Below are 26,507 nucleotides of genomic sequence, written 5' to 3' on the forward strand. Positions count from 1 at the left end.
CGCCTGAGGGGATGACAATTCTCTGATAATATTCCCTGTAAGAAGTAGTCATGGAAGTGCCAGCATGACTAGGGTTGTGTGTCTAAGAACTGTTATGTGAAACGTCATTTTGCCATCTATTTGTCCTTGTTGGTTGTATGAAACTTTCCCCAGAGCAACCTTCAGATGTTTTCAGTGGCTCCTGCTCATATGAAGTATCTGCTGATATTTTGGCAGTTTTAAAATTGGTGGGAATGTAGGGGACGGGAGGGTATATTTGTAAATTTCTGGTTTGGGGGCTTGTTCTTTGAAGTATGTGCCAGGAAGTTACTCATTGTATGCACTATGTCTGATACAGCTTTTTCTGTGAATGGTACTTTTTGGGGGTGTAAACGTTGCATGAAGAGTTGCAGTTACATATCAGCAGAATTGCCCTTGTGCGTGATGGAGTTGTTTGGCTCGTACTCATGACTGTCTTGAACTAACCAACTACATATAGTCTCATAAACCTACAACTGATTACATACTCGGAGCTGCAAAGCTATGGTGCTATCACATTCCCATTTTCTTATTTTCTCTCCTTTTGTAAACTTCCACCTCAGTTTGGCTGTTAGTAGAGAGCTCTTCTAGTTGTCAGTCTGGGGGAGCAGTTTCCATCCACTCCATGAAGGTGTTCTGATTCCAAGACAAAGATTTTGATGTAATTGTTTCACTAAAACGTCAAGGAAACTCTGTCAGCTTTTAGCCTACATATGGTCAAGAACAGGATATAGTGTTTGGTGCTACTCAAGGTTATTAATGCAGAACAAGGAGGGTGAGAGTCTGGCTTGCTACCAGGAGCATGGGTGTGTCAACAAGCTTTATTTGCCTGGTGCCAAGGCCTGTGCCACTCATAATGTGATGCTAGTTCCTTGTCCTGAAAGGCAGTGGAAGTCCTCTGATAAGACAGCATGTGCAAAACAAGTCTGCATGTGAAATGGTGGTATACGGGTAGAATGGCTGAGGGGCTGTTGAAGGGCACAAGAGACATGGGCTGTTCCTTTCTCTGTTCTTTGCCCAGCTGTATTATCGGGCAATGCAAGTTTCATCTTCCCAAAGAAGCTTGGCTGAAATGTTAATGTGGACGGGGAGACCTGGAAGGTATTTTTTGCATGTTTGCAGATTGTGATGTTTTTAACAAAGCAAATGCCATAACGGGAGCTTTGGGAGGAGCCAAGTGATCATTCCCTATTCAAAACTTGAATTACGTACCTACTTTAATAGACATTGATCAAGAAAAGCATGCTAGAATCATTTTGATTTTGCATGTGTTTTCTCCCTGTTCTTGTGGTAATAATTTGAAGGGGCATAGTTGTCTCTGATAGTGTGTGGGAGATCAGATCTATTATATTTTCCTGCCTGTCCTATGCATGCCTTTGGTATTTACAGCTGTAAAAGATGGACTTTAATAGATGTATTTCCTTTAACACTGGAAGAAATGCTCTTTCTTGTTATGGAGAAAGATAATATCCATGATAAGCAAAGTTATCTGTGCAGCTTTTGTTGGAGTCTGCAAATGAGGACGATAAAGGACAGTGTGCAAGTTGTGAAGGGTTTGAAAAGTCTTGGGGTGTGTGAGAAGGTACTGGTGGAAACATGGCCTGTGCTGTGTAGATTCTCAGAGTTTATTGCTGGCCTACAGAAAATGTTTGAGGTGTCTTATTTTTTGATATCACACTTCTAAAAATACAACTGTCCAAGCTATGGGTTCATCAGTTTGCTTTCCTGTTGCATGATCAGTGATTGAGCACAGAAGTGCAGTTTATATTAAGCTTTAAGAGTCGTGTATCTTCCAAATTGCCCATGTGCTGAAGGATAATGGTGTCTTCGAGTTAATACTTCGATGTCTGGGTCTTTATTGGAGCTGCATATCGCTTATGCATATGCAAATATTTTACATTGCTTCCAAGTAGTGTGACGAGGAGAGAAACTTCTCTCCATGTATCCATGTTGGGATCCTTTCGCACACTTATGTTGAGCTTCTCTTTCACTGCTGTCTGCAAATGTAGTTTTCCTTTTGTGTGACATTTGGGCAGGGTGAGAAATTCTGTGTCTGCACATAATGTAAAAGTTTACTGCAGTATAATTTGAAACACAAACTTCAGATACATACTTCAGCCTCCTAAGACAATTGTAGGTGTGAGCAGAAAGAATGAGAAGCTAAAAGAGAATCTGGTGTGTTTTCTCAGAAGAATAAACTGGAGAAAGTGGCCCATGATAAGGCCTTTAAACTTACAGCTTCATATTTCTGGGAGAAAAATTTGAGTTAGTGGTGTCATGTTCAGCACATATTTAGGTTCAGCTGGTTTGTTTGGTTTTTTTTCTGTACAAAGGTTGTGTGCAATGTTAGTAAAGGTGAAGGTGGTTCCTTAGTGTGTAGAGTGAGATGCACCAACTCTATGTAATGGAGTTAGAAAAATGCAGTTTTATTGTCCGACTCCCAGAGGAGCCCCAAGTCCTAAGTAAAGGCACAGCTTCTAGTGTCAGGCTGTAATTAAATATTCCCGAGTGGGAGAGTGGCAGCACTGCAGGGTGATCCAGAGCAGCCTCTGGAGTGCAGAGGAAAAGTAACAAAGTCCAGAGGAAGGGCCAGCCTGGAGTACAACTGTCTTTGAATAGGCATCTTCATCTCTGCTTTGTGCTATTACTCAGGATTTGGGAAATTTTGACTCTCAATTCAGTCTGATAGTTTAGATCTGCTGAAAAGCTGAGGGAAATGAATTCAGGAACAAAGACTTCAAAAAGTTGTGAAAATGGTGGGGGAGATTGCACCTGAGGACTGAGGGACACATAAATAAAACTAGCGGTAGAAGAACCACAGAAGAAGTCTTAATTTTGCCCGGAAGAGCTCTCCTCAAGAGCAGCCGAGGCTGGAAATCATCGCTGGTCGGGACCCGGTGGCAACTCTCTGGCGTCCGTGCCGTCTCCTCGAGGTGACCATGGGCAAAACCGGGCAGGCATCGCTCGGTGCCTGCAGTGCCGGGAGGAGCCTGCGGGCGCCGCTGTTGACCGAGGAGGAGCGGGAGAAGGCAGGAGCGATGCCGGCAGCCCCGCCCGCTGCGGCCCGGCTCGCTCGCTCGCTGGTTGTCTCGGCGGCAGGGTAGTCTGCAAGAGCCCCCGCGGTGCGGGGCCGTGCTACAGAGAGGCGGAGGGGACGCCGTCAGAAGCCGGGAGAGGCAATACGGACCGGGAGTGCAGCAGCAGGAGGAGGAGAAGGAGACAGAACAGCGGTCGGTGGTGGGGAGCTGCCTGCAGCGGTGCGGGGTCTCGGCGGAGATGGGCGCGGCGGGAAGGCGCTGGGGCCGGCGGGAGCGAGCGCTGCTGTGGACCCTTCTGGTGTCGGCGTGGGACGCAGCGTGGGGGCAGCTGCGCTACTCGGTTCCCGAGGAGCTGCCTAAAGGCTCGTTCGTGGGCGACGTGGCCAAGGACCTGGGGCTGGAGCTACCGGCGCTCCGTGACCTCAGCGTCCGAGTAGCCTCTGAAGGTAGGACGCAGTATTTTGCTCTGCAGGAGAAGACGGGCCATTTGGTGACAGCGGAGAGGATAGACAGGGAGCAGCTGTGCGGAAGCGTGCAGCAATGCGTTCTGCGCTGTGAGGTGATCGTGGAGGGTGAAATGAAGTTTTACGAAATCGAAGTAGAAATATCGGACGTTAATGACAACGCGCCCAGCTTCCGACAAACAGAAAAGGAACTGAGAATGAGCGAGACGACAGCTCCAGGGTGGCGGGTGCTCCTGGCCGAGGCTCACGACCCGGACTCGGGTCCGAACTCCCTGCAGCGCTACGAGCTGAGTGGAGACGAGCACTTCTCGCTGGCCGTGCAGGCGGGTCCCGGCGGGGATCAGCGTCCCGAACTGGTGCTGGCGAAGGCGCTGGACCGGGAGGAGGCGGCGTTTCACGAGCTGGTGCTGAGGGCGAGCGATGGCGGAGAGCCTTCGCGAACGGGCACGGCGCGGATCCGCGTGGCAGTGCAGGACGCCAACGACAACGCGCCCGTGTTCAGCCAGGAGGAGTACACGGTGCGTGTGCCCGAGAATGCGCCCGTGGGTTCCCTCCTCATTACACTCATCGCCGCAGACGCCGACGAGGGGCTGAATGGACACGTGAAATACGTTTTCCACAAAATTTCAGACAGGGCTTCGGAACTTTTCCATTTGGACTCTGAGACTGGAGAAATATCCCTGAAGGACAATTTGGACTTCGAAAAAATCTCCATACATGAACTGCAGGTGCAGGCACTCGACGGAGGAGATCTATTCGATACAGCGAAAGTCGTGATCACGGTGACAGACGTCAACGACAATGCCCCCGAAATTTCAGTGCGGTCTGCACTGAGGGAGATCTCAGAGGATGTACCGCCGGGGACTGTGGTGGCCCTGCTGCACGTGCAGGACAGGGACTCGGGGGCGAACGGTCAGGTGCGGTGCTCGCTGGACGAGGGTGTCCCGTTCCACCTACGGAACTCGCATGGAAGTTACTACAGTGTGATGACATCGTGGGAGCTGGACCGCGAGAAGGTGTCGGAGTACAACGTGACGGTGCGGGCGGTGGACAGTGGGTCTCCGAGGCTGCAGAGCAGCGCGATGCTGGCGCTGCGGGTGCTGGACGTGAACGACAACGCGCCGGTGTTCGCGGAGACGCGCTACAGCGCCCGGCTGGCCGAGAACAACGCGGCGGGAGCGCTGGTGCTGACGGTGCGGGCAACGGACGCGGACTGGGGGCAGAACGCGCGCGTGCGGTACCGGCTGTCAGAGGGGCGGGTGAGGGGCGCGCCGCTCTCGTCCTACGTGTCGGTGCAGGCGGAGACGGGCGCGCTGTACGCGCTGCGCTCGTTCGACTACGAGGAGGTGCGCGAGGTGCGGCTGTGGGTGTGGGCGGAGGACGGCGGCTTGCCGGCGCTGAGCAGCAACGTGTCGGTGGTGCTGGAGATCGTGGACGAGAACGACAACGCGCCGCAGGTGCTGTACCCGCCGGCGGCGGCGCCTTCGGCGGCGGTGTCGGGCTGGGCGGGCGTGGAGCTGGCGCCGCGGTCGGCGGAGCCCGGGGCGCTGGTGGCCAAGGTGGTGGCGGTGGACGCGGACGCGGGGCAGAACGCGTGGCTGTCGTACGAGCTGGCCAAGGCGACGGAGCCGGGGCTGTTCCGCGTGGGGCTGCACAGCGGCGAGGTGCGCACGGCGCGCTTCCCGCTGGCCCGCGACGCGGCGCGCCAGAGCCTGGTGGTGGTGGTGAAGGACCACGGGCGGCCGGCGCTGTCGGCCACGGCCACGCTCACGGTGGTGCTGGCCGAGAGCGTGGCCGAGCTGCTCTCGGAGCTGGGCAGCGCGGCGGCGGCGGTGCCGGGCGAGCCGGCCGCCAGCCTCACGCGCTGGCTGGTGCTGGCCGTGGCGGCCGTGTCCTGCCTCTTCCTCGCCTTCCTGCTGCTGCTGCTGGCGTTCCGCCTGCGGCACTGGCGCCGCTCGCAGCTGCTGGCGACGTCGGGCAGTTCCGCCTTGCGCGGTGTCCCGGCTTCTCACTTCGTGGGCATCGACGGCGTCCGCGCCTTCCTGCACTCCTACTCGCACGAGGTGTCTCTCACCGCTGACTCTCGCAAGAGCCATCTCCGCTTGTCCTCAGGCAGCTGCTGCGACACCCTCCCGGCCCGTCCGCCTCCCGACGAGCCCGCACCGCTGCTCGGGGAGGACCCTGCGGCCGCCCTCCCCGCGGACCCCTCCGCTCTGTCGGTGAGTTCCTCCTAGAGCATTTCTCCACGCCCCTTCCTTCACTTTGCTGATTATCTGTCCTTTCTGTCACGGGTTCCGTGTTCTGCGCGGAGATTGTGGACCAGGAAGGCAACGCTTGACCTCTCTTCTGGGTGCCGGTGCCTCTTGCTCTCGTTAGGAGAACATGGATTTGTTGCTCAGCTTGCCAGCGAGTGTTGAGGTGGGAGGACCGAGGCAGCTGCAGGCAGGACTTTCCTTGGAGCAAGGCTTCTTTTTTTTTGCCGTGTCTGTGCTGTGTTCCACGCTGTTAATCTCTCCTGGTCGTCCGTTCTTAGTTTTCTATGAAACTTTGACGTTTCTGCTCTGAAGTGGCCTGTCTTCATCTTAATGTCAATACGTAAAGATAATGCAGGGAACACTATGGGAGTTGTGAACGTCAGGGTCTTGGCAGTTGTGCATGAGTAGCTGTGCACAGGCGACATGGTTTGCTTCTTTCCAGTGCCCATCTGCAGTCTGCTATAATGTGACTTTTTTCATCTTCCCAAAGAATGTTTGCTGGAAGACATGCTATTCTCGCTCTGTAGGGAGCTTTGGAAGTTTCCTCTCATGTGTTGTAGGTTTTCGTGGTGTTCCTAATTGACAGTTACATAATAGTTATGACAAGTACCCTTGGAGGAGCCACAGTGTTCTTCCACCAAGCCCCATTTTCCTGTATTTTTTCAAAGAGGGGATGACAATACTCATAAGAACATGTCAGCAAGCGGTAGAAAGTGCCGACATCTCAGGACTACATTGTTTAAGAACTGCTGTTTGAAACATCATTTTGCCATCTATATGTCCTTGTTGGTTATTCAAAGCTTTCCCCAGCCTTGACAACTTTCAGATGTTTTCAATGTCACCTCAAGTGAAATAAATGCTGATGTTTCGTCAGCATTAATATTGGTGCGATTGTAGGGGAGGGAGGATATTTCTGGGGTTTAGGCTTGTTTTTTGAAGTATATGCTTGGAAGTTACTCATTTTATACACTGTCATGTCCGAGACAACTTTTCCTGTGAATGGTAATTCGGCATGGATGTAAATTTTGCATGAAGAGTTGCAGAGTCACATACCTCAATATTGCCCATGTGCTTGGTAGTGTTGTTGAGCTGATACTCATGACTGAGTCTTCAACTAACCAGCTACAAACTCTTACGTACCTTCTACAGATAACATAGAGATGCTGAGCTATGGTTCCTTCACATTTCCATTACTTAGTTCTGCCTTGTTTTGTCTCCTAAATCTGGAGTGTTAGTTTGAAAGAAGAGAGCTCTTCCAATTATCAGGCTGGGGGAACACTTTCCATCTGTCCTATGAAGGTGTTCATCTGACAGGACAAAGACTTTGATGTTATTCTGTTTGAAACATCAGGAACAAAACTCTTCATTATCAGCTTCTAACCTACATATAGCTCATGGATCAAAACCAGGATATAGTCTGTGGTGCAACTGAAGAATGTGAATGCACAGCAAGGAGGGTGAGAAGCTGGCTTAGAACTGTGAAAACAGGTGTCAACATTCTTTTTGCCTGATGCCAGGCCTGTGCCACTCACGATGCTGGTTCTTTGTCCTGCAAGGCTGTGGGAGTCCTCTGATGAGAGAGCATTTGTATAATAACTCTGCATGTGGAATGAAGATGCATGGGTAGAAAGGCTGAGGGTCTGTTGAAGGGCACAGGAGACACGGGCTGCTCCTTTCCCTGTTCAGTTCTCAGCTATAATACCAATCAATACAAGTTTCATCTTCCCGAAGAATCTTGGCCAAAGCAATGTTACTCCAGCTGTACAGGGAACGCTGGAAGGTCCCTATTGCCTGTTTGTAGGTTGTTTTTAACTGACAGCTTAATTAGGCACATATGACAAATGCCATAAAGGGAGCTTTGGGAGGAGCCAAGTGATTATTCATTCCCAACTGAATACCAGAATTAGGTACCTACTGTAACAGTCATGATCAAGAACAGTGTCTAATGATCCATTTGTTTCTGCATGTGCTCGCTTCTCTCAGTACTCCTTGTAATAATCTGAAGGCGGGCAGTTGTCTCTGATAGTGTGGAACATTAGGTCTGGTTTATTTGCCTGCCTGTCTCATAAATGCCTTTCACGTTTACAGCTGAAAGGGACTTTCGTAGACATTTCCTTAAAATGTAACTGGAAAATATGCTTTTGCTTGTTATGTAGAGGTAGTGGGAAATCAGATCCATGGTAGAGATGTTCTCTGTGCAACATTTCTTTGGATGGGGTCTGTCTGCAAATGAGAAAGATCAAGGACAATGATGCAAGCTATGAAGGTTTTGCGGAGTCCTGGAGGTGCTGTGTGAGGTACTGGTGGAGACATGGCATGTGTTGTGTTGATTTATCATTTCCCAGGGTTGCTTGCTGGCCTACAAGAAATGAGTCTGAAGGTGTCTTATCTTTGGATGTCTCATATCTCAGAATCCAACTGTCCAAGCTGTGGGTTCATCAGTTTGATTTCCTTTGCATGATCATTTTTTAGCATAGATGTACAATTTACATTAAGCTGTGAGTTGTGTATCTTCCAAGCTGCCGTGAGCTGAAGTAGGACGATAGTGTCTTTGCATTAATACTTTGATGACTGGGAACTGCGTGGCGCTTATGCATTTGAGAATATTTTAGGTTGCTTCCAAGTACTGTGATAACATCAATATCCCTCCATGCATCCACGTTGGGATCTTCTCACAGTTACGTGTTGAACTTTTCACTGATATGTCTGTGAATGTAGCTTTGCTTTTGTGTGACATATGGCCAGTGAGAAATTCTGCCCAGAAACAGGCATATGTAGAAGTTTACTGCGGTATAATCTGAAATGCGAACATCAAATATGTACTACCGCCCCCTAAGACAGAATAGTAGGTGTGAGCAGAAAATGCAAGAAGCTAAATCTGTTGTGTGTTCTCAGAAAATAAGCTGGAGAAAGTGCCCCGTTGTAAAGCCTTGAAACTTACAGCTTCATATTCCTGGGAGAAAAATTTGGGTTACTCAGTGATGCCATTTCTTGGTTCATCACATGTTCAGGTTTAGCTGATTTTTTTTTCCCTACAAAGGTGTGTGCAATGAGTTAAAAAACGTGAATGTGTTCCTTAGTGTGTAGAATGAGATCCACCAGCTCTACATGATGGGGTTGCGAAAACCCTTTCATTGTCCGACTCCCAGAGCAGCCCAAAGTCCCAAATGGGAATGTAGCCTGTAGTGTCAGGGTGTAACGAAACATTTCCAAGAGAAAGCTGAAAAAGGGGAGCAATGCACAGTGATCGAGAGCAGTTTCTGGAGTGCAGGGGAAAAAGTAAGTCCAGAGCAGGACCAGCCTGAAAGACTATGTATGAAGGGGATCTTCATCTCTACCTTGTGCTAATAATCAGGATTTGTGAGATTGTGGCTGATGTCATTCGAGTCTGATACAGTTTAGATGTGCTGAAAGGCTGAGAGTAAAGTTATTCAAGCACAACGACTACAAAAAGTTATGCAAATGGTGGAGATTGTGCCTGCGGGCTGATGGACAGGTGAGTTTCCCATGCGGTAGAAGTAGCAGAGCCATAGAAGGAATGTTATTTCTGCCTGGCCGCGATCGCTACCAGGATCAGGGAAGAGCTCGTCACAGGAACAATCGGAGCAGATTACCGTTGGACTGAAGCAGATGGCAGCTCCGTGTCGCCTGTGATGTCCGTGCGAGCTGGCTGTGGGCAAAGCTGGGCGGGCAGCGCTCGGTGCCTGCAGTGCCGGGTGGAGGCTGCGGGCGCCGCTGTTGACCGAGGAGGAGAGAAAGGAAGGCCAGAGCGCTGCAGGCAGCCCCGCCTGCTGCGGGCCAGATAGTTTTCTCACTCGCGAGTGTATAGGCGGCTGGGGGTTCTACGAGCTTCCCCGCGGAGCAGAGCCGTGCTGCAGCGAGGCGGAGGAGATCAGGACCGGGAGACAGTGTAGCAGCAGGAGGAAACTGAGAACAGCGGTCGTCGTCAGGGAGCTGTCTGCGGCGGTGCGGAGACAGTGGGGGCACGGCGAGATGGGCGCGGCGGGGGGGCGCTGGGGCAGGCGGGAGCGAGCGCTGCTGCGGACCCTCCTGGTGATAGCGTGGGACGCGGCGTGGGGGCAGCTGCGCTACTCGGTTCCCGAGGAGCTGCCCAAGGGCTCGTTCGTGGGCGACGTGGCTAAGGACCTGGGGCTGGAGATGCCGGCGCTCCGCGACCGCGGCATCCGAGTCGCCTCGGAAGGTAGGATGCAATATTTCACTCTGCACGGGAAAACGGGCCATTTGGTGACGGCGGAGAGGATAGACAGGGAGCAGCTGTGCGGAAGCGTGCAGCAATGCGTGCTGCGGTGTGAGATGATCTTGGAAGGGGAAATGAAGTTTTATGAAATCGAAGTGGAGATCACGGACGTTAACGACAACGCGCCCAGCTTCCGACAAGAAGAAAAAGAACTGAGAATGAGCGAGACCACGGCTCCGGGAACGAGGTTTCCTCTAATCAGGGCTCACGACCCGGACTCGGGCCCGAACTCCCTGCAGCGCTACGAGCTGAGCGGAGACGAGCACTTCTCGCTGGCCGTGCAGGCGGGTCCCGGCGGCGATCAGCGTCCCGAGCTGGTGCTGGCGAAGGCGCTGGACCGGGAGGAGGCGGCGTTTCACGAGCTGGTGCTGAAGGCGAGCGATGGCGGTGAGCCTGCGCGGACGGGCACGGCGCGGATCCGCGTGGCGGTGCAGGACGCCAACGACAACCCGCCCATTTTCAGCCAGGAGGAGTACACGGTGCGTGTTCCCGAGGATGTTCCCGTGGGTTCCCTCCTCGTCACTCTCACGGCCACCGACGCAGACGAGGGTCTAAACGGGAACGTGAAATACTCGTTGACGAAAATCACAGAGATTGCCTCGAAGATTTTCGAGCTGGATTCTGAGACAGGAGCACTCACGATAGTAGGATGCCTGGACTTTGAGGAAGCATCGTCACACGAACTGGAGGTGCAAGCACACGATGGCGGGGACCTTTTCGACACTGCGAAAGTCGTCATTACAGTGACAGACGTCAACGATAACGCCCCCGTGATTTCGGTGCGGTCATCGCTGAGCGAGATCTCTGAGGACGCACCCCCAGAGACTGTTGTGGCCCTCCTACATGTGCACGACCGAGACTCGGAGACGAACAGCCAGGTGCGGTGCTCGCTGGACGGAGGAGTACCATTCCGGCTGAGGAGCTCGCAGGGAAGCTACTACAGCGTCGTGACGGCGGGAGAGCTGGACCGCGAGAAGGTGTCGCAGTACAACGTGACGGTGCGGGCGGTGGACGGCGGGTCGCCGGCAATGCAGAGCAGCGCGGTGTTGGCACTGCGAGTGCTGGACGTGAACGACAACGCACCCGTGTTCGCGGAGCCGCGCTACAGCGCCCGGCTGGCAGAGAACAACGCGGCGGGAGCGCTGGTGCTGACGGTGCGGGCAACGGACGCGGACTGGGGGCAGAACGCGCGCGTGCGGTACCGGCTGTCGGAGGGGCGGGTGAGGGGCGCGCCGCTCTCGTCCTACGTGTCGGTGCAGGCGGAGACGGGCGCGCTGTACGCGCTGCGCTCGTTCGACTACGAGGAGGTGCGCGAGGTGCGGCTGTGGGTGTGGGCGGAGGACGGCGGCTTGCCGGCGCTGAGCAGCAACGTGTCGGTGGTGCTGGAGATCGTGGACGAGAACGACAACGCGCCGCAGGTGCTGTACCCGCCGGCGGCGGCGCCTTCGGCGGCGGTGTCGGGCTGGGCGGGCGTGGAGCTGGCGCCGCGGTCGGCGGAGCCCGGGGCGCTGGTGGCCAAGGTGGTGGCGGTGGACGCGGACGCGGGGCAGAACGCGTGGCTGTCGTACGAGCTGGCCAAGGCGACGGAGCCGGGGCTGTTCCGCGTGGGGCTGCACAGCGGCGAGGTGCGCACGGCGCGCTTCCCGCTGGCCCGCGACGCGGCGCGCCAGAGCCTGGTGGTGGTGGTGAAGGACCACGGGCGGCCGGCGCTGTCGGCCACGGCCACGCTCACGGTGGTGCTGGCCGAGAGCGTGGCCGAGCTGCTCTCGGAGCTGGGCAGCGCGGCGGCGGCGGCGCCGGGCGAGCCGGCCGCCAGCCTCACGCGCTGGCTGGTGCTGGCCGTGGCGGCCGTGTCCTGCCTCTTCCTCGCCTTCCTGCTGCTGCTGCTGGCGCTGCGCCTGCGGCACTGGCGCCGCTCGCAGTTGATGGCGGCGACGAGCAGCTCTGCCTTGCGCGGTGTCCCGGCCTCGCAGTTTGTGGGCATCGACGGCGTCCGCGCCTTCCTGCACTCCTACTCGCACGAGGTGTCTCTCACCGCTGACTCTCGCAAGAGCCATCTCCGCTTGTCCTCAGGCAGCTGCTGCGACACCCTCCCGGCCCGTCCGCCTCCCGACGAGCCCGCACCGCTGCTCGGGGAGGACCCTGCGGCCGCCCTCCCCGCGGACCCCTCCGCTCTGTCGGTGAGTTCCTCCTAGAGCATTTCTCCACGCCCCTTCCTTCACTTTGCTGATTATCTGTCCTTTCTGTCACGGGTTCCGTGTTCTGCGTGGAGATCTGTGTGGACCAGGAAGGCAAAGCTTGAGCTCTCTTCTGGGTGCCGGTGCCTCTTGCTCTCTTTAGGAGAACATGGATTTGTTGCTCAGCTTGCCAGCGAGTGGTGAGGTGGGAGGACCGAGGCAGCTGCAGGCAGGACTGTCCTTGGGGCAAGGCTTCGTTTTTTTGTCGTGTCTGTGCTGTGTTCCACGCTGTTAATCTCTCATGGTCGTCCGTTCTTAGTTTTCTGTGAAACTTTGACGTTTCTGCTCTGAAGTGGCCTATCTTCATCTTAATGTAAATAAAGATAATGCCGGGAACATCATGGGAGTTGTGAACGTCAGGGTCTTGGCAGTTGTGCATGAGTAGCTGTGCACAGGCGACATGGTTTGCTTCTTTCCAGTGCCCATCTGCAGTCTGCTATAATGTGACTTTTTTCATCTTCCCAAAGAATGTTTGCTGGAAGACATGCTATTCTCGCTCTGTAGGGAGCTTTGGAAGTTTCCTCCCATGTGTTGTAGGTTTTCGTGGTGTTCCTAATTGACAGTTACATAATAGTTATGACAAGTACCCTTGGAGGGGCCACAGTGTTCTTCCACCAAGCCCCATTTTCCTGCATTTTTTTCAAAGAGGGGATGACAATACTCATAAGAACATGTCAGCAAGCGGTAGGAATGGAAGTGCCGACATGACTCACGGCTACATTGTTTAAGAACTGCTGTTAGAAACATCATTTTGCCATCTGTATGTCCTTGTTGGTTGTATGCAGCTTTCCCCAGCCTTGATAACTTTCTCCAGCCTTGACAACTTTCAGATGTTTTCAATGTCACCTCCTCAAGTGAAATCAATGCTGATGTTTCGTCAGCATTAATATTGGTGTGATTGTAGGGGAGGGAGGATATTTCTGGGGTTTAGGCTTGTTTTTTGAAGTATATGCTTGGAAGTTACTCATTTTATACACTGTCATGTCCGGTACAGCTTTTCCTGTGAATGGTAATTTGGCATGGATGTAAATTTTGCATGAAGAGTTGCAGAGTCACATACCTCAATATTGCCCATGTGCTTGGTAGTGTTGTTGAGCTGATACTCATGACTGAGTCTTCAACTAACCAGCTACAAACTCTTACGTACCTTCTACAGATAACATAGAGATGCTGAGCTATGGTTCCTTCACTTTTCCATTACTTATTCCTGCCTTGTTTTGTCTCCTATTCTAAATCTGGGGTGTTAGGTTGAAAGAAGAGAGCTCTTCCAATTATCAGGCTGGTGGAACACTTTCCATCTGTCCTATGAAGGTGTTCATCTGCCAAGACAAAGACTTCGATGTTATTCTGTTTCTCTGAAACATCAAGGAACAAAACTTCATTATCGGCTTCTAGCCTACATATAGCTCATGGATCAAAACCAGGATATAGTCTGTGGTGTAACTGAAGAATGTGAATGCACAGCAAGGAGGGTGAGAAGCTGGCTTAGAACTGTGAAAATAGGTGTCAACATGCTTTTTGCCTGATGCCAGGCCTGTGCCACTCATGATGTTGGTTCCTTGTTCTGAAAGGCTGTGGGAGTCCTCTGATGAGAGAGCATTTGTATAATAACTGCCTGTGGAATGAAGATGCATGGGTAGAAAGGCTGAGGGTCTGTTGAAGGGCACAGGAGACACGGGCTTCTCCTTTCCCTGTTCAGTTCTCAGCTATAATACCAATCAATACAAGTTTCATCTTCCCGAAGAATCTTGGCCAAAGCAATGTTACTCCAGCTGTACAGGGAACGCTGGAAGGTCCCTATTGCCTGTTTGTAGGTTGTTTTTAACTGACAGCTTAATTAGGCACATATGACAAATGCCATAAAGGGAGCTTTGGGAGGAGCCAAGTGATTATTCATTCCCAACTGAATACCGGAATTAGGTATCTACTGTAACAGTCATGATCAAGAACCGTGTCTAATGATCCATTTGTTTCTGCATGTGCTCGCTTCTCTCAGTACTCCTTGTAATAATCTGAAGGCGGGCAGTTGTCTCTGATAGTGTGGAACATTAGATCTGGTTTATTTGCCTGCGTGTCTCATAAATGCCTTTCATGTTTACAGCTGAAAGGGACTTTCGTAGACATTTCCTTAAAATGTAACTGGAAAATATGCTTTTGCTTGTTATGTAGAGGTAGTGAGAAATCAGATCCATGGTAGAGATGTTCTCTGTGCAACATTTCTTTGGATGGGGTCCGTCTGCAAATGAGAAAGATCAAGGACAATGATGCAAGCTATGAAGGTTTTGCGGAGTCCTGGAGGTGCTGTGTGAGGTACTGGTGGAGACATGGCATGTGTTGTGTTGATTTATCATTTCCCAGGGTTGCTTGCTGGCCTACAAGAAATGAGTCTGAAGGTGTCTTATCTTTGGATGTCTCATATCTCAGAATCCAACTGTCCAAGCTGTGGGTTCATCAGTTTGATTTCCTTTGCATGATCATTTTTTAGCATAGATGTACAATTTACATTAAGCTGTGAGTCGTGTATCTTCCCAGTTGCCATGAGCTGAAGTAGGACGATAGTGTCTTTGCATTAATACTTTGATGACTGGGTCTTTATCAGAGCTGCATATCGTTTATGCATTTGAGAACATTTTAGGTTGCTTCCAAGTAGTGTGACAAGAAATCTCTCTCCATCCATGTTCGGATCCTTTGTCACGTGTTGAACTTCTCTTTCACTGATACCTGTCTGCAAATGTAGCATTCCTTTTGTGTGACAGCTGTGAGATTCCGTCTGTCCAGAGACACAGTAGATGTGGAAGTTTACTGCTGTACAATCTGAAATTCGAACATCAAATATGTACTACAGCCACCTAAGAGAACAGTAGGTGTGAGCAGAAAATGCAAGAAGCTAAATCTGCTGTGTTTTCTCAGAAGAATAAGCTGGAGAAAGTGACCCATGATAAGAGCTTTAAACTTACAGCTTCATACTTTTGGGACAAAAATTTGGGTTACTCAGTGATGTCATTTCTTGGTTCATCACATGTTCAGGTTTAGCTGAATTTTTTTCCCTACGAAGGTTGTGTGTGCAATGAGTAAACGTGAATGTGTTCCTTAGTGTGTAGAATGAGATCCACCAACTCTACATAATGGGGTTGGGAAAATGCTGTTTTGTCTGACTCGCACAGGAGCCCCAAGTCCTAAATGGAAGCTCAGCCTGTATTGCCAGACTGTAATGAAACATTCCCGAAAGGAAGTTGGAGAAGGCGAACAATGCAGGGTGATCCAGAGCAGCCTTTGTAGTGCAGGGGAAAAAGTCCAGAGGAAAGGCCAGCCTGGAAGACAACTGTCTATGAAGGGGCATCTTCATCTCTGCCTTGTGCTACTACTCGGGATTTGGGAAATGAATGTGACTGATGTCATTCCACTCTGTTTTAATCTGCTGAAAGGATGAGGGAAAAGCCACTAAACCACAACTACAAAAAAGTTGTGCAAATGGTGGGGGAGATTATACCTGTGGTCTGATGGGCACTAAGTTTTTCGTGCAGTACAAGTAGAAGAGCCACAGAAGTAGTGTTATTTCTGCCTGGCCGGGATAGCTGTGAGGATCACGGAAGAGCTCGTCACAAGAACAATCGAGGCAGGAGATTACCGCTGGCTAGGACTCGATGGCCGCTCCTTATAGCCTGTAACCTCCCTGAGAGCTGGCTTTAGGCGAAGCCGAGCGGCTCCGTGCCTGCAGTGCCGTGAGGAGGCTGCGGGCGCCGCTGTTGACCGAGGAGGAGCGACGGGAAGGGCGGAACGCTCCCGGCAGCCCCGCCCGCTGAGGCGCAGTTAGCTCGGTCGCTCGCTGATTGTCTCGGGTGCCGGGGGTCCCTGCGGTGCGGAGCCCTGCTGCAGCGAGGTAGAGGCGGCGGTGGTAGCTGCCGGGAGTGGCGGTCCGAAGTGGGAGACAGTGCAGCAGCAGGAGGAGGAAGAGGAGGAAGAACAGTGGTCGGCGGCGGGGTGGCGGTGCGGAGCCGGCGGGGCAGCAGCGATGGGCACAGCGGGGAAGCGCTTGGTCCGGCAAGAGCGAGCTGTGCTGTGGGGCGTCCTGATCGCAGCGTGGGACGCGGCTTGGGGGCAGCTGCACTACTCGGTTCTCGAGGAGCTGCCCAAGGGCTCGTTCGTGGGAGACGTTGCCAAGGACCTAGGGCTGGAGGTGCCGGCGCTCCGTGATCGCGGCGTCAGAATAGCCTTCGAAGGTAGGACGCAGTATTTCGCCCTGCACGGGAAAACGGGCCATTTGGTGGCGGCGGAGAGAATAGACAGGGAGCAGCTGTGCGAGAGCGTGCAGCAATGCGTTCTGCGCTGTGAGGTGATCGTGGAGGGGGACATGAAGTTTTATGAAATCGAAGTAGAAATCACTGACATTAACGACAACGCGCCCAGCTTCCGTCAAGCAGAAAATGAACTGAGAATGAGCGAGTTGACAACCCCCGGCTCGCGGTTTCCCCTGGCCGAGGCTGTCGACCCTGATGCGGGCCCGAACTCCCTGCAGCGCTACGAGCTGAGCGGAGACGAGCACTTCTCGCTGGCCGTGCAGGCGGGTCCCGGCGGGGATCAGCGTCCCGAGCTGGTGCTGGCGAAGGCGCTGGACCGGGAGGAGGCGGCGTTCCACGAGCTGGTGCTGAAGGCGAGGGATGGCGGAGTGCCTGCGCGGACGGGCACGGCGCTGATCCGCGTGGTCGTTCTGGACGCCAACGACAACGCGCCCGTGTTCAGCCAGGAGGAGTACACGGTGCGTGTGCCTGAGGACATGCCCGTGGGCTCCCTCCTCGTCACTCTCATGGCCTCCGACCCCGACGATGGGCTGAATGGGTACGTGAAATACTCATTGACGAAAATCACAGAGAAAGCCTCGAAGATTTTCGAGTTGGGCTCTGAGACAGGAGCGCTCACATTGGTAGGCAGTCTGGACTTTGAGGAAGTATCAAAATACGAAATGGAGGTGCAGGCACATGATGGAGGGGGCCTTTTCGACTCTGGGAAAGTCGTGATTACAGTGACAGACGTCAACGATAACGCCCCCGTGATTTCGGTGCGGTCATCGCTGAGCGAGATACCGGAGGACACGCCATCGGGGACGGTAGTGGCCCTCCTGCACGTGCAGGACAGGGACTCGGGGGCGAACGGCCAGGTACGGTGCTCGCTGAACGAGGGTTTCCCGTTCCGGTTGCGAAGCTCGCAGGGAAGTTACTACAGTGTGGTGACTTCGGGAGAGTTGGACCGCGAGAAGGTGTCGGAGTACAACGTGACGGTGCGGGCGGTGGACGGCGGGTCGCCGGTGAAGGAGAGCAGCGCGGTGCTGGCGCTGCGGGTGCTGGACGTGAACGACAACGCGCCGGTGTTCGCGGAGCCGCGCTACAGCGCCCGGCTGGCAGAGAACAACGCAGCGGGAGCGCTGGTGCTGACGGTGCGGGCGTCGGACGCGGACTGGGGGCAGAACGCGCGCGTTCGGTACCGGCTGTGGGAGGGGCGGCTGAGGGGCTCGCCGCTCTCGTCCTACGTGTCGGTGCAGGCGGAGACGGGCGCGCTGTACGCGCTGCGCTCGTTCGACTACGAGGAGGTGCGCGAGGTGCGGCTGTGGGTGTGGGCGGAGGACGGCGGCTTGCCGGCGCTGAGCAGCAACGCGTCGGTGGTGCTGGAGATCGTGGACGAGAACGACAACGCGCCGCAGGTGCTGTACCCGCCGGCGGCGGCGCCTTCGGCGGCGGTGTCGGGCTGGGCGGGCGTGGAGCTGGCGCCGCGGTCGGCGGAGCCCGGGGCGCTGGTGGCCAAGGTGGTGGCGGTGGACGCGGACGCGGGGCAGAACGCGTGGCTGTCGTACGAGCTGGCCAAGGCGACGGAGCCGGGGCTGTTCCGCGTGGGGCTGCACAGCGGCGAGGTGCGCACGGCGCGCTTCCCGCTGGCCCGCGACGCGGCGCGCCAGAGCCTGGTGGTGGTGGTGAAGGACCACGGGCGGCCGGCGCTGTCGGCCACGGCCACGCTCACGGTGGTGCTGGCCGAGAGCGTGGCCGAGCTGCTCTCGGAGCTGGGCAGCGCGGCGGCGGCGGTGCCGGGCGAGCCGGCCGCCAGCCTCACGCGCTGGCTGGTGCTGGCCGTGGCGGCCGTGTCCTGCCTCTTCCTCGCCTTCCTGCTGCTGCTGCTGGCGCTGCGCCTGCGGCACTGGCGCCGCTCGCAGCTGCTGGCGACGTCGGGCAGTTCCGCCTTGCGCGGTGTCCCGGCCTCGCAGTTTGTGGGCATCGACGGCGTCCGCGCCTTCCTGCACTCCTACTCGCACGAGGTGTCTCTCACCGCCGACTCTCGCAAGAGCCATGTCCGCTTGTCCTCAGGCAGCTGCTGCGACACCCTCCCAGCCCGTCCGCCTCCCGATGAACCCGAGCCTCTTCTCGGGGACGACATTGCGGCCCCTCGCAGCGCGGACCCCTCTGCTCCCTCGGTGAGTTCCTCCTAGGAGCTTTTGTCCGCACAATTTCCTTTTCCGCGTTTCTTCTCTGCCCTTTCCGCGGTAGGTCTCGTGTTCCGTGTGCATCCCGTGGAGCTGTATGGACGAGGAAGACAAAGCTTGTCCGAGCCCCGTTCTGGGTGCTGGTGTTTCTTGCTTTCATTAGGGGAATATGGGCCGGTTGCTCAGGTTCCAGTCTTATGGGGGAGTTGTAAGGGTCGTAGCTGCTGCCGGTGGTACTTTAGTTTGGGCTTGGCTTCATGTTTTACCACGTCTTCAGTGTGTGCCACGCTCTTAAGTGACCTAATCTCTCCTGGACGTCTGTGTCTCTTTTAGAAATCTTCTGTTCTCTCTTTTAGAAATCTTTCTGTTCTAAAGTGGTGTGAGCTGACAGCGTTTCCTCATCTTAGTGTAGTGATGCAAAGTGCAGGCAATGCCATCCGAATTGTGAAGGGTTCTCGAAGTGAGTCCTGGGGACTGTGCCCAACTGTAGTATCCTCCAGTGTGAGTTTTGTCTTCCCAAGGAATGGTTGCTAGAAGTGTTAATCCAGCTCTGTGAGGGTGTTCTTGGAGGTTCTTCATGTGTGTTTGTGACAATTTGGTTATGTATTTATGACTAATGTTATAAGGGGATTTTTGGAAGAAGCCAGCTATTATTGCCCACAAATACTTGGACTATATGTACTCTAGGACCCAGTAGGAAGAAGAGCATGTTATGATCCTTTTGATTTTGCATGTGTTAACTTTTTCCCTTGCTCATTGTGATGATCTGAACATCGGCTGTTTTTCTCACAGTATGTTATTTTTTTTTTGCTTTTCAACACATGGTTTTCATGTTTACAGCTGTAAAGAAATACTTTATTGGGCGTGTTTCCATCTTTCCATAGAATGTTTGCTAGAAGACATGTTATTCAATCTTTATGGGTAAGGCCAGGGAGGTTTATCCCGTGTGTTGGTTCGTTGTTGTGGTGTTCCTAATTAACAGCTGAATTACGTACTTGAGAGGTACATGTGGAGGAGAAAAGTGTTTTACCACTTCCACCAAGCCGCATTTCTCTGCGACCTGAGAGGATAACTATCCTCTGACTCATTTGTCTGCAATTCATAGCCATGTAAGTGCCAATGTGACCCTGGGGTGCTGTGTCTATGAACTCCTTTGTTCAATTCCTCTTGCCATCTCTATGTCCCTGTAAGACAGAGATACAGTTTCATCACGGTTGTATAAAGCTTTTCTTAGCCTTGATCAAACTTCAGGTGTTATCAATAGCTCTTGCTCACATGAAGTAACTGCTGATGTATTGCCAGTTTTAAAACTGGTGGGAATGTAGGGGATAGGAAAGTATTTCTGTAATGAATGTCTGCTACTGGGGCTTGTTTTTTGAAGTAAGTGCCAGGAAGTTACTCATTTTATGCACTGTCATGTCCAATACAGCTTTTCCTGGGAATACTTATTTGGCATGGATGTAAATGTTGCATGAAGAGCTGCAGAGTGTATCTGACAAATTGCCTTTGTGCATGACAGTATCTTTGTGCTGATACAGATGACTGAATCATTAACTAACCAGCTAGATATCCTTCTTATGTACCTACTACATATGATATACTTGGAACTGCAGAGCTATGAAGCCTTCACTTCTGCAGTTTTCTCATTTTTGCCTTGTTTTGTCTGATAACCTAAACCCCGATCTCAGTTTGGCTGATAGTAGAGAGCTGTTCCAATTATCAGGCTGTAGGAATTTCCATCCATTCTGCGAAGGTTTTCTGATGCCAAGAGAAAGATTTTGATGTAGTTCTGTTTCACTAAAAAGTCAAGAAATTACTCTTATTGACTCCTAGTGTACATATGGTCCAAACCAGGGTACAGTTTGTGGAACAACTAAAGGCTGTTAATGCAGAGCAGGAGGAGTGAGAGTCTGGCCTGGAACACAGATGAGTCAACATGCCTTTTGCCTGGTGCCAAAGTCCTGTGCCAGTCATTATATGTTGCTGGTTTGTTGTCCTGAAAGGCAACGGGAGTCCTCTGATAAAAACATCTGTATAATAACTCTGCATATGGTGGGTGGGTAGAGTGGCTGAGGGGCTGTTGAAGGGCAGAAGAGACATGGGCTGTTCCTTTCCCTGTTTTTGCCCAGTTGTATTATTGGGCAATGCAAGTTTCATCTTCCCAAAGAAGCTTGGCTGAAGACATATTACTCAATGCGGACGGGGAGCCCTGGAAGGTACTTTTTGCATGTTTGCAGGTTGTTGTGATGTTTTAACCGGCAGTAAATGCCATAACGGGAGCTTTGGGAGGAGCCAAGTTATTCATTTCTTACTCAAGACCTGAGTTATGTACCTGCTCTAATAGATACTGATCGAGGAAAGCATGCTACAAGCGTTTTGATTTTTCATGTGTTCACTTTTACCTCTTCTTGTGGTAATAATTTGAAGGTGCATAGTTGTCTCTGATTGTGGGAAATCAGGTTTGTTATATTTTTCTGCGTATCCCATACATGTCTGATATTTACAGCTGTAAAATATAGACTTTAATAGATGTATTTCCTTTAAATATCACTGGAAGAAATGCTCTTTCTTGATATGGAGAGATAGTGAGAAGTCAGATACTATCCATGGTGAGGAAAAGTTGTCTATGCAACTTTTCATTCGATGGAATCTGTCTGCAGATGAGGACGATCAAGGACAATGATGCAAGTTGTGAAGGGTTTGAAGAGTTTTGGAGTTGCTGTGTGTGAGGAGGTACTGGTGGAAACATGGCCTGTGGTGTGTTGTTTCCCAGGGTTTATTGCTGGCCTACAGAAAATGAGTTTGCAGGTGTCTTATTTTTTGATATCACACTTCTAAACATATAACTGTCCAAGCTATGGGTTCATCAGTTTGCATAATCAGTGACAGAGCATAGACATACAGTTTATGCTGAGCTTTAAGAGTCGTGCATCTTCCAAATTGCCCGTGAGCTGATGTAGGATGATGATGTCTTCACGTTTACTTTGTTTTCTGGGTCTTTATTGGAGCTGCATATCGCTTATGCATATGCAAATATTTTACATTGCTTCCAAGTAATATTATGAGGAGAGAAACCTGTCTCCCTGCATCCATGTTGGGATCCTTTCTCACAGTTATGTGTTGAGCTTCTCTTTCACTGCTGTCTGCAAATGTAGTTTTCCTTTTGTGTGAGATTTGGGCAGGGTGAGAAATTCTGTCTGCACATAATGTAAAAGTTTACTTCAGTATAATTTGAAACACAAACTTCAGATACATACTTCAGCCTCCTAAGACAGAATTGTAGGTGTGAGCAGAAAGAATGAGAAGCTAAAAGGGAATCTGGTGTGTTTTCTCAGAAGAATAAGCTGAAGAAAGTGCCCCATGGTAAGGCCTTTAAACTTACAGCTTCATACAGAAAAATTTCGGTTAGTGATGTCATTTCTTGGTTGTGTTGTGTGCAATGTTAAACATGAAGGTGGTTCGTTAGTGTGTAGAATGAAATGTGCCAACTCTGCATAACAGACTTGAGAAAATGGTGTTTTATTGTGTGAGTCCTAGAGGAGCCCCAAGTCCTAAATGGAAGTGCAGCCTCGAGTGTCAGGATGTATTGAAACGTTCCCTAATGGGAGAGTGAGAACAATCAGCATGATCCAGAGCTGCCTCTGGAGGGGGAAAACAACAGGGTCCAGAGGAAGGACCAGCCTGGAGTACAACAGTCGTTGAATAGGCATCTTCATCTGTGTGCTATTACTCAGGATTTGGGAAATTAATGTGGCTGATGTCAATCCAGTCTGATAGTTTAGATCTTCTGAAAGGCTGAGGGAAAAGTATTTCAGGAGCAACGACTTCAAAAAGTTGTGCAAATGGTGGGGGAGATTGTGCCTGCGGACTGATGAGCACATAAATATACACGTAAGTGGTAGAATTAGCAAGGACACGGGAGGCTTGTTATTTCTGCCTGTCCGGGATGGCCGCAAGGATCACGGAAGAGCTCGTGTCGTGAGCAGCCGAGGCAGAAGATTACCACAGGCTAGGACGCAATGGCTGCTCCGTGTCGCCAGTGCTGTCCCCGCGAGCTGGCCGAGGGCAAGGCCGGGAGAGCAGCGCTCGGCATCGCTCGGTGCCTGCAGTGCCGGCAGGAGGCTGCGGGCGCCGCTGTTGATCTAGGAGGAGCGAGAGGAAAGCCGGAACGCTGCCGGTAGCCCCGCCTGCTGCGGCCCGGTTAGCTCGCTCTCTCATCGGCGGCCAGACGGTATGTGAGCGTCTCCGCACCGCGGAGACGTCCTGCAGCGGGGCGTAGAGGTTTCGGCATCGGCCGGAAGCGGAGACACGGACCGGGTCAAGGAGCAGAAGCCGGAAGACTGGTCAGAGTCAAGGAGCTGCGTGAGTCGGAGCGGGGCCGGAGGGACTGCGGCGGAGATGAGCACGGGAGGAAGGCGCTGGAGCCGGCGGGAGCGAGCCCTGATCTGGACCATCCTGGTGGCAGTGTGGGACGCGGCGTGGGGGCAGCTGCACTACTCGGTTCCCGAGGAGCTGCCCAAGGGCTCCTTCGTGGGAGACGTGGCTAAGGACCTGGGGCTAGAGCTACCAGCGCTCCACGACCGCGGCATCCGAGTCGTCTCCGAAGGCAGAACGCAGTATTTCTACCTGCACGGGAAAACGGGCCATTTGCTGACAGCGGAGAGGATAGACAGGGAGCAGCTGTGCCGGTTGGTGGAGAAATGTGTGCTGCGATGTGAAGTGATAGTAGATGGGGATATGCAGGTTTACGACATCGAAGTGGAGATCACAGACATTAACGACAACGCACCGAGCTTCCGACAAGCAGAAAAAGAACTGAGAATGAGCGAGACGACAGCCCCCGGCTCGCGGTTTCCCTTGGTCGGGGCTCACGACCCTGACGCGGGCCCGAATTCCCTGCAGCGCTACGAGCTGAGCGGCGACGAACACTTCTCGCTGGCCGTGCAGGCGGGTCCCGGCGGGGATCAGCGTCCCGAGCTGGTGCTGGCGAAGGCGCTGGACCGGGAAAAGGCGGCGTTTCACGAGCTGGTGCTGAGGGCGAGTGATGGCGGAGAGCCTGCGCGGACGGGCACGGCGCGGATCAGCGTTACGGTGCTTGACGCCAACGACAACGCGCCCGTGTTCAGCCAGGAGGAGTACACGGTGCGTGTGCCCGAGGACATGCCTGTGGGCTCCGTCCTCGTTACTCTCACGGCCTCTGACGCTGACGAGGGGTTGAACGGACACGTGAAATACATTTTCCATAAAATTTCATACGGGGCGTCGGAACTTTTCCATTTGGACTCTGAGACTGGAGAAATATCCCTGAAAGAAAATTTGGACTTTGAGGAAGTATCCACACATGAATTAGAGGTGCAGGCACTCGACGGAGGAGAGCTTTTCGATGCAGCGAAAGTCGTGATAACAGTGACAGACGTCAACGACAACTACCCCGAGATTTCAGTGCGATCGTTTCTGAGCGAGATATCGGAGGACTCGCCATCGGGGACGGTGGTGGCCCTGCTGCACGTGCAGGACAGGGACTCGGGGGCGAACGGTCAGGTGCGGTGTTTGCTGGACGAGGGTGTCCCATTCCGGTTGCGGAGCTCGCAGGGAAGCTACTACCGCCTAGTGACGGCAGTAGAGCTGGACCGCGAGAAGGTGTCGGAGTACAACGTGACGGTGCGGGCGGTGGACGGCGGGTCGCCGGTGAAGGAGAGCAGCGCGGTGCTGGCACTGCGGGTGCTGGACGTGAACGACAACGCGCCCGTGTTCGCGGAGCCGCGCTACAGCGCCCGGCTGGCAGAGAACAACGCGGCGGGAGCGCTGGTGCTGACGGTGCGGGCAACGGACGCGGACTGGGGGCAGAACGCGCGCGTGCGGTACCGGCTGTGGGAGGGGCGGGTGAGGGACGCGCCGCTCTCGTCCTACGTGTCGGTGCAGGCGGAGACGGGCGCGCTGTACGCGCTGCGCTCGTTCGACTACGAGGAGGTGCGCGAGGTGCGGCTGTGGGTGTGGGCGGAGGACGGCGGCTTGCCGGCGCTGAGCAGCAACGTGTCGGTGGTGCTGGAGATCGTGGACGAGAACGACAACGCGCCGCAGGTGCTGTACCCGCCGGCGGCGGCCCCTTCGGCGGCGGTGTCGGGCTGGGCGGGCGTGGAGCTGGCGCCGCGTTCGGCGGAGCCCGGGGCGCTGGTGGCCAAGGTGGTGGCGGTGGACGCGGACGCGGGGCAGAACGCGTGGCTGTCGTACGAGCTGGCCAAGGCGACGGAGCCGGGGCTGTTCCGCGTGGGGCTGCACAGCGGCGAGGTGCGCACGGCGCGCTTCCCGCTGGCCCGCGACGCGGCGCGCCAGAGCCTGGTGGTGGTGGTGAAGGACCACGGGCGGCCGGCGCTGTCGGCCACGGCCACGCTCACGGTGGTGCTGGCCGAGAGCGTGGCCGAGCTGCTCTCGGAGCTGGGCAGCGGCGGCGGCGGTGCCGGGCGAGCCGGCCGCCAGCCTCACGCGCTGGCTGGTGCTGGCCGTGGCGGCCGTGTCCTGCCTCTTCCTCGCCTTCCTGCTGCTGCTGCTGGCGTTCCGCCTGCGGCACTGGCGCCGCTCGCAGCTGCTGGCGGCGTCGGGCAGTTCCGCCTTGCGCGGTGTCCCGGCCTCGCAGTTTGTGGGCATCGACGGCGTCCGCGCCTTCCTGCACTCTTACTCTCACGAGGTGTCTCTCACTGCCGACTCGCGCAAGAGCCATCTCCGCTTGTCCTCAGGCAGCTGCTGCGACACCCTCCCGGCCCGTCCGCCTCCCGACGAGCCCGCACCGCTGCTCGGGGAGGACTTTGCCTCTCTCCCGGTGAGTTGCTTTCAGGTGCTTTCCTCCTCTCCACTTTCTCGCACTGCTTCTCTGCCCTTTCCCCGATGATTCCTTTTCCCGTGTTTCGTGTGCCGGTGGGGCGTTGGTTGTGGAGATGCTTCGTGTTTTTATAAGGCACCAATTCGTTTTTCTCTCTTGCCGTATTTAATACGAGATTCTTGGTAGTCATGACTCATCTGAAAAACTCGCTCTAATACGAAACGGAAATTTGCGTCATTAGCATTGTCAGGTTTATTCTCAACAGAAGCTGTTTTAGTAGAGTTGGAAATGGAACGTCATCTGCCCCGGTTAGAAATTTCCGTGATAGGTTAATATTTTATGTATTTTAGGCAGCTTTCTTGCTTGTTTCATTGTATTACCTGTTTGCACGTGTTGTACCACTTCATCTTTTATCGTTTGTTTTTATCAGTTGAAGGCAGTGTGTGAGAGATGGAGCTTTCTACATTTTTAATAGCGTTACTCATTAGTTTCTCTTTTTCTGTGCTTCTTACCAGCCAGAGTGGTTTTACGTATAGGATGGGACTATTGCAAAAACAATGGTTTTATGTTAACTGCGTGTTGAGGTGTTTTGTCCGTCTTTGCTTTCACATACTTCTTAGTCTTCCCTTGTGGTACATCTTTTTTATTTAACTGCCTTTATTTGGGAGGAATATAAGCTGTTGCTGGAAATGAAACCCTTCTCTGGGTTGGGTCTTGGTCTTGTCTCGTGTTCCTCACACACAGGGTGTTCCTCAGCCAGTAGTGACAGCACTTTCTATTTTGCATCCCAGAATTAAGACACTGGATGTGCTTCTTCCTCAACCAGAAGCCCCTTCACAGGCATCCCTACGAATTCCTTGTTGCTTGTGGAAATTTCCTTCGTTGGCTCAAAAGTGAGCTCCATGCTCTGGATTGAGGAAGACTGAAGAGCGAAATTAGTTACTAGCAATTGTT

The 26,507-nt window shown here is 53.4% G+C and overlaps 3 protein-coding genes across 10 annotated transcripts in view; all 3 read left to right on the forward strand.

The window, feature by feature from the left end:
* LOC130601541 (protocadherin gamma-C5-like) overlaps positions 1–26,507 on the forward strand; it is a 176,012-nt gene that overhangs the window by 106,130 nt on the left and 43,375 nt on the right. The window contains exon 1 of one of the 8 annotated variants that reach the window (XM_057413689.1): positions 9,769–12,213. The exons of 6 other annotated variants lie outside the window; for them this stretch is intronic. In XM_057413689.1, coding sequence (XP_057269672.1) covers positions 9,769–12,213 — 2,445 coding nt within the window. Of the gene's footprint in view, positions 1–9,768; positions 12,214–23,134; positions 24,554–26,507 lie in introns of those variants that run through there. One more of the 8 variants, XM_057413698.1, reaches the window with a different exon arrangement.
* Positions 3,295–5,754, forward strand: LOC130601544 (protocadherin gamma-A2-like). The gene has a single exon (XM_057413703.1). The coding sequence runs from the start codon at positions 3,295–3,297 to the stop codon at positions 5,752–5,754; it is 2,460 nt and encodes an 819-aa protein (XP_057269686.1).
* LOC130601566 (protocadherin gamma-A12-like) lies at positions 16,283–18,742 on the forward strand. The gene has a single exon (XM_057413726.1). The coding sequence runs from the start codon at positions 16,283–16,285 to the stop codon at positions 18,740–18,742; it is 2,460 nt and encodes an 819-aa protein (XP_057269709.1).

Source organism: Pezoporus wallicus, unplaced genomic scaffold (genome assembly GCF_028554395.1).
Source record: "Pezoporus wallicus isolate ANWC-B61680 ecotype Strahan unplaced genomic scaffold, APGP_CSIRO_Pwel_v1 contig_11153, whole genome shotgun sequence".
Classification (NCBI taxonomy): Eukaryota; Metazoa; Chordata; class Aves; order Psittaciformes; family Psittacidae; genus Pezoporus; species Pezoporus wallicus.